This window comes from Uranotaenia lowii, chromosome 2, assembly GCF_029784155.1.
Source record: "Uranotaenia lowii strain MFRU-FL chromosome 2, ASM2978415v1, whole genome shotgun sequence".
In the NCBI taxonomy this organism is placed as follows: Eukaryota; Metazoa; Arthropoda; class Insecta; order Diptera; family Culicidae; genus Uranotaenia; species Uranotaenia lowii.
The window spans coordinates 247,542,767-247,556,823 of record NC_073692.1 but is presented as its reverse complement, the minus strand read 5'-3'; the positions used below and the strand labels follow the sequence as shown (position 1 = coordinate 247,556,823).

Sequence of the window (14,057 nt, the reverse complement as noted above, 5' to 3'; positions counted from 1 at the left end):
TGTTATGTTATGTTTATTATCCATCATGGGTGCAAGGATTCACCGCAGTTTCTGCCTAAGTATGTGCTCACATGCATTCTTAGATTATAAGATTCGAAAAATATCCAATGCAACGCGTACATCATACCCGGACCCCATGGCTTCGTTTGAACTGTTATGGAGTGAATGTATTGTGTTGATGTTGGTTTATTTTGAAGAACGAATCAATCAACTGGGCTAGTTTACTTACAGGTATTCCGGCATCCGTGTATGTACCTGGCCAGCTGGCAACTGATTGAACATTCTTGTTATATAGGAAACACATCTTACCTGTCGGCCACTTATGGGATTCGAACCCAAAAGTTTTCTTGCCGATACCGGGAATCGAACCCAGCACGCCTGGCATACCAAAACCAGACTTGCGCCAGTCTATCCGCTAGACCACATCGGCGCTTCTGTTGGCAAACGAAAGTTTATTGTCATAAGTAGTCCTTCTGCCACCGCTGATTACCAAAATTACCGAAACCGATTACCGAAATTTTTGTTGAAAAGGTACAGATTATACATTGACCTATCATTAACAAATTTTAACCACAAACACAACATGATAACATGTGTCAAATTAATTTTGTTTAAAATTTAAATTCAACTCTACTGCATTCTAAATCATTTGGAAGTTATTTTCAGTATGGTGACACATGTTATACGATTTGAGACTTTTGAAAAAATGCTATTGGCCTATATAAAACCCGAAAAATGGTCACAAAATTGTAAACTATTTTTTGCACTATTCAAACTATTGAAGCTTGGCAATTCAATAATTTCAATTGTTCATACAGTAAAGTGCCAACAACATATTAACATATTAAGGTAGTTTCACGAGAATTCCTTTGGAAAATTTGAAATCATAACTTTCGGACATCAACCTGGAAGAACACTTTCTTCCAACAGAACAACATTTGCTTCGGAACTAGGGAACTAATTTGACTCAAAACTGATAAATTTTATTTTTATTTTGCTAGTGCTTTGCAACTTAACTTTTGTTCCCCATCCAAATCAGGTCATTAATAAAAAAAAACAAACTGGGTATTCAAACCCACTTAAAAGGGCATTTTTTTATCAGGGCTTACGTAGCTTTAATGATTTTTTCCCACAATTACCCAAAATAAATTTGACAGATCTTGTTTTAAGCCATTTTTTTACTCGACTTGATGTGTGCACGCTAGCAAAGTCTTATTTATGCCGAAAATCACCCCCAAAATGTAATATGTATGGCAAATATTTTAGCGATTCTGAAATTTCAATAAAACTTAAAGCTGATTCAAAATAATTTCAATTCTACACAGATTTTTTTTTCTAGAAAGACAGGTTTTAGGTGCGATGTTTAACTTAAAAATCATTTCAATATAAACAACACACGCGTAAAATAAGGCAACATAATTTGTGATGCGTTCCTCATCGGACTTGTTTCAGTTTTTTTTTTAATTTCCAACAAGTAGACCCATTGTACTTGTGCTATCATTTATTATGCTGTTTTTCGAAAGCTCAGCCTACGGTTGATGAGTGATATGCACTGGTGAGTTTCCCAGAATGTAATGTGCTATGGTCAATAATGTGATGATTATTATTAAACTCATTTTATAAATAACCCATATATTGAACACTGCAAGCCGACTGACCGGAAAGGTACAAATGTGTGCGTTATGTACTGAGGCTGCAAATCATATACCGCCATGTTATATATTAATAATTATTTGTGCATGTCATTTTAGCATTCGATCAGTGACGAGGAGCTTTGGTGCAAATCGCGGAACATATTATAATGAATTTATATGTATGTACGAAAATATTGTCCCTTCGATGTCATAGCTTGGTCGTCCTTATAAAAGGACAAATTGAAAAATACTGGATATTGGTTGAAGGTATTGTATTTAAACGAAATTTGTTTATATGTTTTATAATTGGGAGTTGTATAAAATGCCATGTCAAATTTTAAGTAATTGTAATCAATGATACAGAAGCTGGGGTTTGAAATGTTTCCAGGAGCGGGACATTTTCGTTTCTTTCAGTTTGTTGCAAACAGGTGCTTCAACCAGTCCCGCTACCGTACCATTTATACCGGATCGACATGCGTGAAATAATAATAATAAAAGCTCCCGTGATCCATCGGTTCATTCATCGGAACCAGTATATGCGATAAATTTTGCAAAGCAATGTGTATTTATGCACATAAACGAAACTTTGCATTATAATGGAAATTACACATGGAGATACACAGCCAGCCCAGCTATGTACAGTACACCCTCGAAAGCTCCTATGGGGAAGCTGCTGTTGCTGCTGGTCGCTCAAGAGGAAAGGAAACCGGCCGCTGTCCTCACTGCTCTCAGCAGCAGCAGCGAACTGGTTAGGGAAAAAAACGCGATGTACGAATTCACCCATCAGTCAGAAGAATGCTTGTAGTTATTTAGAACTTTTAATAGCACTTAATACCCCTGCCTTAAAGCTCTTCGAAAGGATGCAGCTTTTTGACGGAATTTGACCATTTGGCTTTGATGTTAAAGCTCTTAAATCTGGACGCACTGTTTATTATACCATAGCGCTCCTACTAGCAGGATCTGGAATGTTTTGACTAGAGATGTACCTAATATTCGGTCTGCCGAATATTCGGCGCCGAATACCGCCAAAAACCGTTAAGCCGAATATTCGGCTCACCGAATAGTTGAGCTCAGTATTCGGCCGAATAGACCGAATATCTTCTACAGACTTGTAAAATTTTTCAAATGAATTTGGATAATTTATAAAATATTGAAAAGTAATGTTGTTTTATTTTTATTTTGCTAGTGCTTTGCTACTTAACTTTTGTTCCCCATCCAAATCAGGTCATTACACAATCATTAAAAACATCTAAGGTGTATCCGCGTATCTTTCACTGTAGATCGTACAGGAGAATGCTGACAAGTATCGTTATACACTTTGAATTCAGTTTATTCCAGATTTTCTGGATATGTTCAGGCTAGCCCATAAATCCAGTAAAGATTCCAGATAAGTCAAATCTGTCCGGGATGTCCAGATATTGTTTAAATCTTCCCCAATTTTATCAGATTATTGACTAAATCAAACAAAAAACTCAAATTTCTCTATAAAAAGTTTAAGATTCTGTATTCAATAACGATTTTTCAAAAATTTCAATATAAACATCTTTTTAATATTTTTTTTTTCAAACATCGTCCTGAATGCCTGACTGTGTGGATACGTGTGAATGAAAGTATGGTATGCTATAGGTTAAAAATCATCTTTCTTTTCAACAACTATTTTGAAGATATCTTGCTCAAATTCGACCATCATAGAATTCAATATCAAAGAAGCAAATTCAAATAGCTTGGCACCTGTTTCGACATGTTTTATCCCAGATTTCACAGGAACGCAATCTCTTTGGTGCACCCAAAATTCAGCCTCTGTGCCAATGGCGTGTAGTCAATTTCATAGCATCATTGGTACAAGAAGATAACGCGACCGGCACTGATTCGATTTGCGCCCACCGGCATTAAGCTCCCATCGCAACCGAACAGCGTTGCCAACCTTCCAGATTTTTCTGGAATCTTCCAGATTTTTATGTGTCATCCAGAAATACAGACCTCATGTTGTCTGGTCCAGACTTTTCATAAATTATTCAGATTTTTCCAGAAATTTCTATAAACTCGACGTTTTCTCGTAACGGAAACACTGAATTTACTGTGAAGCAGAATACAGAAGATATTTTGACAGTTGAAACTTTCGGTTGTTTAAGCTTTCGTTCAAATAGAATTCGCGCCCGCTCGCCGCTGGTTAGGGCTATGAATGAAAGCTTTTTTTTTTGATAGAGGTAATCACGTGTGGGTGTATAAGTGCTTTTCGCGAGAGTATGGTAGTGGGTTTTGAAGGAAAACTACTTTTCCCCATACAGTCATCCCTCCATGTGAGCCTTTTTAACTGTCCAGACAAATCCAGACTTTTTTTATTGCCAACTTCCAGAATTTACCTAAAAAACACCTGGCAACCCTGCAACCAAATTGCGTATGTCTGAATGAAACAAAATAAAAACGTTTTCGCGTCCCTCCCCATCGCATCACAAGCCGAAGAAGGATGGAAATAAATACCGGCCAACACCAGGCAGCCAGCGAAACGAGCACTGTGCGTGTGAATGTAGCAAAAGCAACAACAAAAACTTCCTTCTAATTCAATCAACCGGCAAACACGGCTAAGCTGTGCGTGTGTATGTAGCAAAAGCAACAACAAAAACATTCCTTCAATTTACCGGCAAACAACACCGGCCAAGCTGCCCGGCTTTAGCAGCTGTGTATATGTAGCGTGTGTATGTAATAGCAGGCAGTAAGCAAAGCACAGTTCTCATTAAATGGGTTTCCCGTTTCCTTCACTCCCGTTCCCTTTCCCGTTTCCATCTTAAGACAAAGGAATGCATTGAAAGGAGGCCAAACGCCTGGAAGCCGCCGTTGTACGTTTTTTGTGATTGATCGGTAACAGAAAGCCTATGACAAATATACCTCGTCCTGCATGAAGCTCGAATAGTACATTGGTTAGAATGTCGGACTGGCAAGACGATACAATTGGTGATGTGAGTTCGATTCTCACTACAGAGCTGTGGTTTTAATTTTTATTTTCTTGTTTCTGGGATGAATTATCCAATAGGAAGGAAATCCCATAAAATGTTTTTCTTGTTTCGCTTGAATGTAGTGGTCATCATTTTGGTTGGGAGCCGAGTCCTTATGCCAGTTACGGTTTTTCAAACATACCGTCTTCGGCACAGTGCACATTTCAGCGCATTATCGGCACAGAGATTTGCTAAATAGGCATTGGATTTTTGCAACCTCTTCTATGGGTGTGATAAACGCCCTAGAAGCGACAAGTCATCTGATGTCTTTTGAGTGATTGATGACATTTTAAAATCAGAAAGACCCCTACTTACAAATATCATCATCCGATCATCTGGTTGAAAATAATCGACTAAAAACATGAGAGGCACTAATATGGAAGAAATTGAAAGCATTGAAATAAGCGCTTAAGATTTTTTTCATCAAAAACTCAATAGGATATTCGACCGAATATTCGGCCGAATATTCGTTTGGCCGAATAGTTGAAAAGGTCAATATTCGGTATTCGGCCGTTCGCCGAATACCACTATTCAGTTCATCTCTAGTTTTGACAGTTCTTTGTTTTGGAATGTTTCCTCTATCAGTACTGAAAATTTTATTACGTTTCGTTTTTTTTTTCAAAAACGGTACACGTGATGCAAGTCGCGAAACGAAAATTTATTTTGGACACCCACGTAAGAACACGACGTAATCAGGTTCAAAAATCGCGAAATCGTTGAAAATGGTCAAATTTCCATGATGCATACTATCGATCGGCTGGTTCATAGCAAGCATCATAGTAAAACTAAGGATCGGAAACTACAATTGAAGGTGTTGAGAACGATCAAGGCAAACGAAAGGTAGTCGGACTATGACATCGCCAAGAAATTCAATGCCGAAAGGTGCACCGCCAGAAGGATTCGTCTGCGCGAAAGAATACGATCTTATCGGGTCAGTAAGCAACAAACCGGACATTGAAGCAGAATGTAGAAGCCAAAGGACGCGCCCGGAAGTTATACAACAAGGTTCTAACGAAGTACGAAGGATGCATCTTCATGGATGACAAAACGTACGTGAAGATTGATTTTGGGCAGTGTTCGAAAGCAAATAACCAACCCTCGGTACGCTACTGGATATGAAACATAACCAAAGCTCTCTACGCTACTCAGTCGGCCTGGAAGAGCAACGAAGAGCATTGCAGTCTGACATGTTCGGCATTGACCTGTGTGAGTGAACGCGACCGAGAGGAGAGTAATCGATTGGCGCCGATGAGAAAACATCGCACATCGGTCTGGCGACGCCACCCCAAACCAGCAGCAATCACTTTGTATAGAACCATCACCGTCAGCGTTTGTTGAGGCAATCCTCGCCTGGCCCAGTTTATTTGTTTTATAGTTAAGTTTAAATGTTAATTTAAGTGAATATATGTTGTAAATTTAACTGTCGTGCGTGTTATTTGTGTGTGATGACCGGAAATACCAATTAGGAGCAGAAACCAACCCAAACTACCCGTCGATTGTCCCGCTCAGCACTCCCACCCCCCTGGATGTTGGATGGTTGAATAGCACTTCCCCAGCTGCTATCGGAAGGTAATAAGGAACAACGAAGGAAGGTATTTCGCCCCCCAACATTATGGTCCTTCGAACCGGATGTGGCCCAATTTACGAGTAAATCCGGATACGCCATTGCCCTTTACTCTCGCCCGAGAAGCTTTGTTTCCGCGATTCAAAGGGAATCGCCATTGAGGTAGCCGAGAGGGAACAATCGAAGTAGGAACAATACCCCTGGTGTTCGCCATTGGTCGATGGCTTGGCTTGGGTAGCGCCATCGAGGTCGGACCAAATCCCGCTCATCATCATACGGGATCCTGCGTCATCACTCAGGAACACAACGTTTGGTTGCTTTCGGTGATACGGCTGCTTATGTTTGGTGTCAGTACAACGATACCGAAAAAATAAAATACTTGGCGATTGGAACATCGCCAATCGGATGGTCTACGAGCTCAATACTTCCCGGTGATTGGAACATTGCCGCCCTTCCCCCGTTCATTGGCTAACATCACATTACCCGGAACTGATTTACCAGAGAAAAGCGAATTGATTGACGCTTGGATTGAGTAAGTGTACCTTATGACATTATTGTTGACTGATCATTTGTTAAAAAAAATACAGAGTTTAAGATTACTTACATCCTCTTCCAACATCAATAACTACCGCATCCCTGTTGTCATTGGCTGGGAGGCCTTTGATTCTGTATTGCAATTGTGTCTGTTGATAATTGAGGACATTTGGGTCCTAGATGGTCGAAATTAGTTCACTGTTCAGAAGGTCTGATTGAACATATTATTGGTGATATTACCCTAGCTAGTTGTTTGTGCATTGGATAGCACCTAGTAAGTCCCACACTACGGTAATAAAATTCGATGTTATTGATCGATCAGCTGTTTATGATTTGGGAATTGAAGTTTGATCATTAATGACTGATTGATGGTGCCGCTGATTGAATCTAAGGTCGATCGACGCATATTGGACCTAGCGTAAAATTTGTTTTATTAGAGAGGTGATTGAAATTGCACTGCATTATTTGGTTGAGCTTGGTGAAGATTTAAATGAATGTGGTCAATGTGTCAGATTACTGACTGTTACAATTAGATATTGATCCAAAATTTGAACTGTTTATTGATAGTTTTGAGTCAGAAATTGACTATCAGCGTTTGTATTCAATTGGAAATTGTTGGTTAATGAAATCCAAATCTGTTCGGTTGGGAATTATCATTGTTGGTGTCAGCAATTGTTTGAATCAAGACCTGCTTTGGAATTAAGAGAATATTTGAACAGAAAATTGGCAGTTTTCAGTTGGCGTTTATTGTATGCTCAAAAATTGAATCGATTCAGAGGTTGAATCTTATTGCGTTGAAAATTATTGCTGGTCATTGAATCGGTTCAAGGGTTGAATCGTTTAGGTTTGGAAGTTGAACTGGAATTGAATTTGAAATCAATTTTCACAGTTATTCAAGAAAATCATGCCCAGCACAAAGAAGCCTTCGCTGTCGACCGTGGCTCCGAGCCTTAAGTCTATGAACATGAGATTTAAGCAGATTCAATCGTCCTTTGGTGACATTTGGCGTTTTGTTGAAACATTTCAGGAGGATTCAACATCGATTCAAATCGAGATTCGTTTGGAGGAAATTGATAGCCTGTGGGAAAAACTGAACGATACTTTGATCGAAATTCAATCTCATGATGATTTCGACTTAGATGAAACATTTTTCGAGCGTGAAAGGGTTACGTTTAGTGAAAAATATTATCATGCTAAAGCCTTTCTAATGGAGAAGCTAAAAGAAAGGGCACAGATACCGGATTTAAACAGTACATCTAGGGGGAATGACTCGTTATTGCAACCAACTCTTGATCACGTTCGACTTCCTCAAATCAAACTTCAAACATTTAATGGTAACATTGAAGAATGGTTAAGTTTTCGAGATTTATACATGTCCCTCATTCATTGGAAGTCTGATTTACCGGAAGTGGAAAAGTTTCACTATCTTAAGGGTTGTCTACAGGGTGAACCAAAAGCACTAATTGACCCTATTAAGATTACCAAGACTAATTATCAAATCGCCTGGGATTTGTTACTGAAAAGATATAACAATAGCAAGCTCTTAAGGAAAAGACAAGTCCAAGGTCTGTTTCAGCTCTCTTCTTTGTCGAAGGAATCCGTCAGTGATCTGCAAGTTCTCTTAGAAGGATTTGAGAGAATTGTGCAGACTTTAGATCAAATCATTCAACCTGAAGATTACAAGGATCTTCTTCTGGTCCATCTTCTCTCCTCACGTCTCAATCCTGCGACACGCAGAGGATGGGAAGAAAGCTCCGCAGCCAAGGACCAAGATGTTGTTCAAGATTTGACGGAATTCCTTCGCAGGCGAGTGCGTGTATTGGAATCTTTGCCAGCTAAGGTAGTGGAACCCAAGTCAGTTCAACCCCAGTCAGTTTCCAGATATAAGCAATTTACTAAGGGTAGCTTCAGTTCGATCCAATCGTCTGGTAGAGCGTGTGTTGCTTGTAATGAGGATCATCCATTATTCCGTTGCCAGGCTTTTCAGCGCATGAAGATTGATGATCGTGAAGGGTTGCTTCGAAGTCATTCACTTTGTCGAAATTGCTTTAGCAAGAGCCACAAGGCTAAGGAATGCAAATCAAGGTATTCCTGTCGCCATTGTAAGGGTCGACATCACAGCTTGGTTTGTTTCAGCATGGAAAAGGGGGAATCTAGAGGTTCTAGATATCGGAAGGACAATGTAGAATCAAGGCCTCATGAACCAATGGTTGTATCAGCTCCTCAAGTTACAAATCTTGCAGCGACAGATATCCAGTCCTCCAACGCTGCTTCCCAACGCTCGTCACAGGTTCTTTTGGCCACAGCAGTAGTGATTTTGGAAGATGACTACGGTAGTCAATATCCAGTAAGGGCTCTTCTCGACTCTGGCTCAGAAGGCAATCTTCTCACGGAGCGTATGAGTCAGCGATTGAAAACCACAAGGGAAAAGGTGGACATTTGTGTCGTTGGGGTAGGACAGGCTGCAACCAAGGTGAAACAAAGAGTGTACGCCACGATTCGATCGCGTGTTTCGGAGTTTTCGCGCGCTATGAGCTTCCTTGTTCTACCAAAAGTAACTGTAAATTTACCCACAACAACGATAAAGACAACAAGCTGGAGATTTCCAGAGGGTATCCAATTAGCAGACCCTTCGTTTTCGATCTCTAGTGAGGTAGACGTTGTTTTGGGAATAGAATCTTTCTTTGATTTCTTCCATACCGGAGAAAAGGTCGATTTGGGAGATCAGATGCCCTCTCTGAATCATTCAGTGTTTGGTTGGGTAGTCTGCGGAGGTTTACCGATCCCACGACAGGCTAGGCAAGTTACGGTAAACGCTTCTACTACTGAAGATTCTTTGGAAACTCTTATGACTCGATTTTGGTCCTGTGAGGAGATCGAGTCAAACAATTTCCTTTCAACAGAGGAGAAAAGGTGTGAAAGGTTCTTCTCGAAAACGGTAAAACGTGAGCCAGACGGAAGGTATACGGTTTCACTACCTCGGAATGATAGCATGTTAGAGCGATTAGGTGAATCGCGTGAGATCGCTGTGAGGCGGTTCTTGGCAACGGAACGGAGACTTTCTAGGGACGAAAATCTGAGGAAGCAATACGAAGAATTTATGGAAGAATATCTTCATATGGGTCACATGCACAAGGTGTTCGAGTTGAAGAATGAGTCGGGAAAGAAGTCCTATTTTGAGTCTGGAAATTCAACATTGTCAAATCACTCATGTCATGAAGAAGATCAAGGGCCAGTTAAGCGTTGTTTTCTGCCTCACCATCCAGTTGTAAAAGAGGCTAGCACTACAACTAAGGTCAGGGTCGTTTTTGACGCCTCGTGTAAAACCTCGTCTGGAATATCGTTGAACGATGGACTTTTGAATGGCCCTGTAATTCAGGACGACCTCCGCTCAATTATTCTTCGCTGTCGAACCAAACAGGTCATGGTTGTTGCTGACATTGAAAAAATGTTCAGGCAAATCAATATCGCTGAAGCTGATCGTCCTTTACAATCCATTTTGTGGCGATCATCTCCCAACGAGAATATCTGCGTCTATGAACTACGAACTGTCACCTACGGAACAAAACCAGCACCGTTTCTAGCCACTAGAACGCTGCAGCAGTTGGCCACAGATGGAATGGGTGAATTTCCGCTTGCAGCATGTGCTGTATTGAACGACACTTATATGGATGATGTCATCACAGGATCGGATACCATAGAAGAAGCATGTGAGTTACAAGGTCAGCTTGATAAATTGATGAGTTCTGGTGGATTTCGCTTGAGAAAATATGCCTCAAATTGTCCCGAAGTTTTGAATAACATACCCGAAGAAAACTTAGCAATCAAACGTCCAGAAGGTATAATACTGGATCCCGATCCATCGGTCAAGGCTTTAGGTTTGACATGGATGCCCACCTCCGATGTGCTAAGTTTTCAATTCACTATTCCATCCCTAGAATCCTCTGAACCCTTGACAAAAAGGCGAATTTTGTCCATTATTGCCATGTTGTTTGATCCTTTGGGGCTTATTGGAGCCGTAATTGCAACTGCTAAAATTTTTATGCAGCTACTTTGGACGTTGCGAGATGGTGAGGGCCAGAAACTTGAATGGGATCAGCCAGTTCCACTATCGGTTGGTGATTCTTGGAGAAACTTTCATCAACAATTGAGTTTACTCAATCAAATCCGAATAAATCGATGTGTCATCATTTTTAAGCCTGTGCTGTTAGAAATTCACTGTTTTTCTGATGCTTCAGAAAAGGCATATGGGGCTTGCGTATACATTCGTAGCCAAAATGATCAAGGTGAGGTGAAAACAAGTCTTCTCACATCGAAATCACGCGTTGCGCCACTCAAGAACCAAAGCATTCCCAGGCTAGAACTATGCGGAGCTTTGCTTGGAGCACAACTCGTAGCTCATGTTAAAAAATCCCTCAAAACCGAAACCATGACATACTTTTGGACCGATTCAACATGTGTTCTTCGCTGGCTTGCTGCAACGCCTTCAACCTGGACGACATTTGTTGCCAATAGAGTGAGCAAAATTCAAATATCCACCGAAGGAGCCCAGTGGAACCACGTGGCAGGAAAACAAAACCCTGCGGATATGATCTCCCGTGGTATTTTACCCGAAGAAATTATTAAAAATGAGTTTTGGTGGAGTGGGCCTTGTTGGCTATCGGAAGGAATTGAGAGTTGGCCAATTTCACCTATTAGCTCGTTGGAGGAAGAAGGCGAAGAAGAAAGGAGACAGAAAAGTGTAACTGCAATCAGCTCGGTTGACCGAGAATTTAATCATTGGTTCATTTCACACTTCTCAACGTACACCACACTAGTTCGTTCTACTGCGATTTGGCTTCGCCTTATTCGAATCTTAAAAAGGTCGAAAGAAGGTCCAGCTTCTGGTTTCCTCGAAGCAACAGAGTTATTGGAGGCAGAAAATGTCATCGTTCGTCTTGTTCAGCGAGAATGTTTTAAGGATGAAATAAAATTCTGCTCACGAGGCGAATTTGTGCCTAGAAAATCGCCTCTACGCTGGTTCAATCCTTTCATGCAAGGTGGAATTTTAAGAGTAGGTGGAAGGTTGATGCATTCGAAGGAATCCGAGGAATTTAAACACCATATGGTTTTACCCGCAAACCACGAGTTCACGAAATTATTATTTGAATTCTATCACAAAAAACTTTTACATGCCGGACCTCAGCTTACGCTTTGTTCCGTAAGACAACGCTTTTGGCCACTAGGTGGAAGAAGCGTAGTAAGAAATGTAATCCACAAATGTGTTAAGTGTTTCAGAGTAAGGCCAAAACCCCTACAGCAATTCATGGGTGAATTGCCAGCAGAACGTGTTACAGAATCACGCCCATTCAACAAAACCGGGGTGGATTATTTTGGCCCAGTTCAATTACGCTATGCGCCTAGAAAGCCAGCAGCCAAAGCTTACGTAGCTGTGTTCATTTGTTTTGCGACGAAGGCGGTTCATTTGGAACTGGTAACAGACCTTACCACTGATCGTTTCCTACAGGCACTAAGAAGGTTTCTTGGAAGGTGGGGAAAGATTTCTGACATCTTCTCCGACAATGGAACTAATTTTGTGGGTGCTAGGAATTATCTCTTAGACTTGGTGAAACTACTAGGGTCTAAAGATCATAACGAGAAGGTTTCTAAGTTCTGCTCAAACGATGGCATTCAATGGCATTTGAACCCCCCTCGAGCGCCACATTTTGGGGGCTTATGGGAGGCGGCAGTAAAGTCAGCTAAAAACCATATCATTAGGGTCATTGGTGACCACCCGCTTTCCTTCGAGGACATGCAAACGTTATTGGTACAAGTTGAGGCGTGTCTCAATTCACGGCCCATAACTCAGCAGTCAGACGATCCAAATGATCTCGAACCTCTTACGCCGGCACACTTTTGGCTGGGATCCTCTTTGCAAGCACTTCCGGAACGCAATTTATTGGATATATCTGAAAATAGGTTGAATAAATCACAAGTGATCCAACAACGAGTACAGCAAATTTGAAATCGGTGGCGAAAAGAATATCTTTCGCAGCTGCAAGCCAGAACCAAACGGTGGAATAAAAAGGTAAACATTGAGATCGGCAGATTGGTAATAATCTGCGACGACAATGTTCCACCAATACATTGGAAGATGGGCCGCATTACCGAAGTACACCCTGGTCAAGATGGTATTGTACGATTGGCGCCGATGAGAAAACATCGCACATCGGTCTGGCGACGCCACCCCAAACCAGCAGCAATCACTTTGTATAGAACCATCACCGTCAGCGTTTGTTGAGGCAATCCTCGCCTGGCCCAGTTTATTTGTTTTATAGTTAAGTTTAAATGTTAATTTAAGTGAATATATGTTGTAAATTTAACTGTCGTGCGTGTTATTTGTGTGTGATGACCGGAAATACCAATTAGGAGCAGAAACCAACCCAAACTACCCGTCGATTGTCCCGCTCAGCACTCCCACCCCCCTGGATGTTGGATGGTTGAATAGCACTTCCCCAGCTGCTATCGGAAGGTAATAAGGAACAACGAAGGAAGGTATTTCGCCCCCCAACAGGCAGCTTCCTGGCCAGAAGTTTGCAAGGAAGTGTTTGATCTGGACGAAGAACCTCGTTTTTTGTGACAAACAAGACCATGGACTTAAAAATGTACAAGAAGGAGTGCCTGAGAAAACTTATTCTTCCTTACATTAGATCTCACAAAGGACCTGTAAAGTTTGCTGCGACTTCAGCAAAGAGGTACTACAATGGTATCGGGACAACGGGGTGGATTTTGTCGAAAAGGACATCAACCCACCCAACTACCCTCAATTCCGCCGTATGGAAAAAATATTGGTCAATTGTCAAGCAGAAGATAAAGAAAAATGGTAGGACGACTCGGGTGCAACAGGGATGAAAAGATAATATAACAAAATGGCCACTGAGGTTAGCGAACAGGGCCATGGCCGTGCGAAAGGGGGGTGGGGGGGTTCGGGGTTTAGGGGTTTAACCCCCCCCCCCATGGAGATTTTTTCGATTCGAATTTTCAGTGCAAAAATGAATTTACCGGGAAATCACCTGATCCCAAAAAGTGTTTAAAAATAAGTGTTTACAAACATGTTAGAAAATTGGCTTGCCTCCGGTGGAATTTAGTCATAAATCACTCTCTAGGCCTGAGACATTTCATTTTACGACTCTATATGACGTTCACTAATCTTGTATATTTTGATTTGCAATTCATTTGTCCTTTTAAAACTCAAATCTTGACACACAAAAACCTTAACCCATGGTTGAAACGGGTGTTTCCTAAGAAGTGTAACTAATATTTGAAACCAACCATTTGAACTTCAAAATTCAT

General features: G+C 41.0%; 1 protein-coding gene across 1 annotated transcript; it reads left to right on the top strand.

The window, feature by feature from the left end:
• Positions 1-2,268: 2,268 nt before the first annotated feature.
• Positions 2,269-12,729, top strand: LOC129742484 (uncharacterized). The gene is made up of 3 exons (XM_055734385.1): positions 2,269-2,382; positions 7,753-10,839; positions 12,025-12,729. Exons 1-3 carry the CDS (start codon positions 2,269-2,271, stop codon positions 12,727-12,729), a joined length of 3,906 nt encoding a protein of 1,301 aa, XP_055590360.1.
• The last annotated feature ends 1,328 nt before the right edge of the window (positions 12,730-14,057 follow it).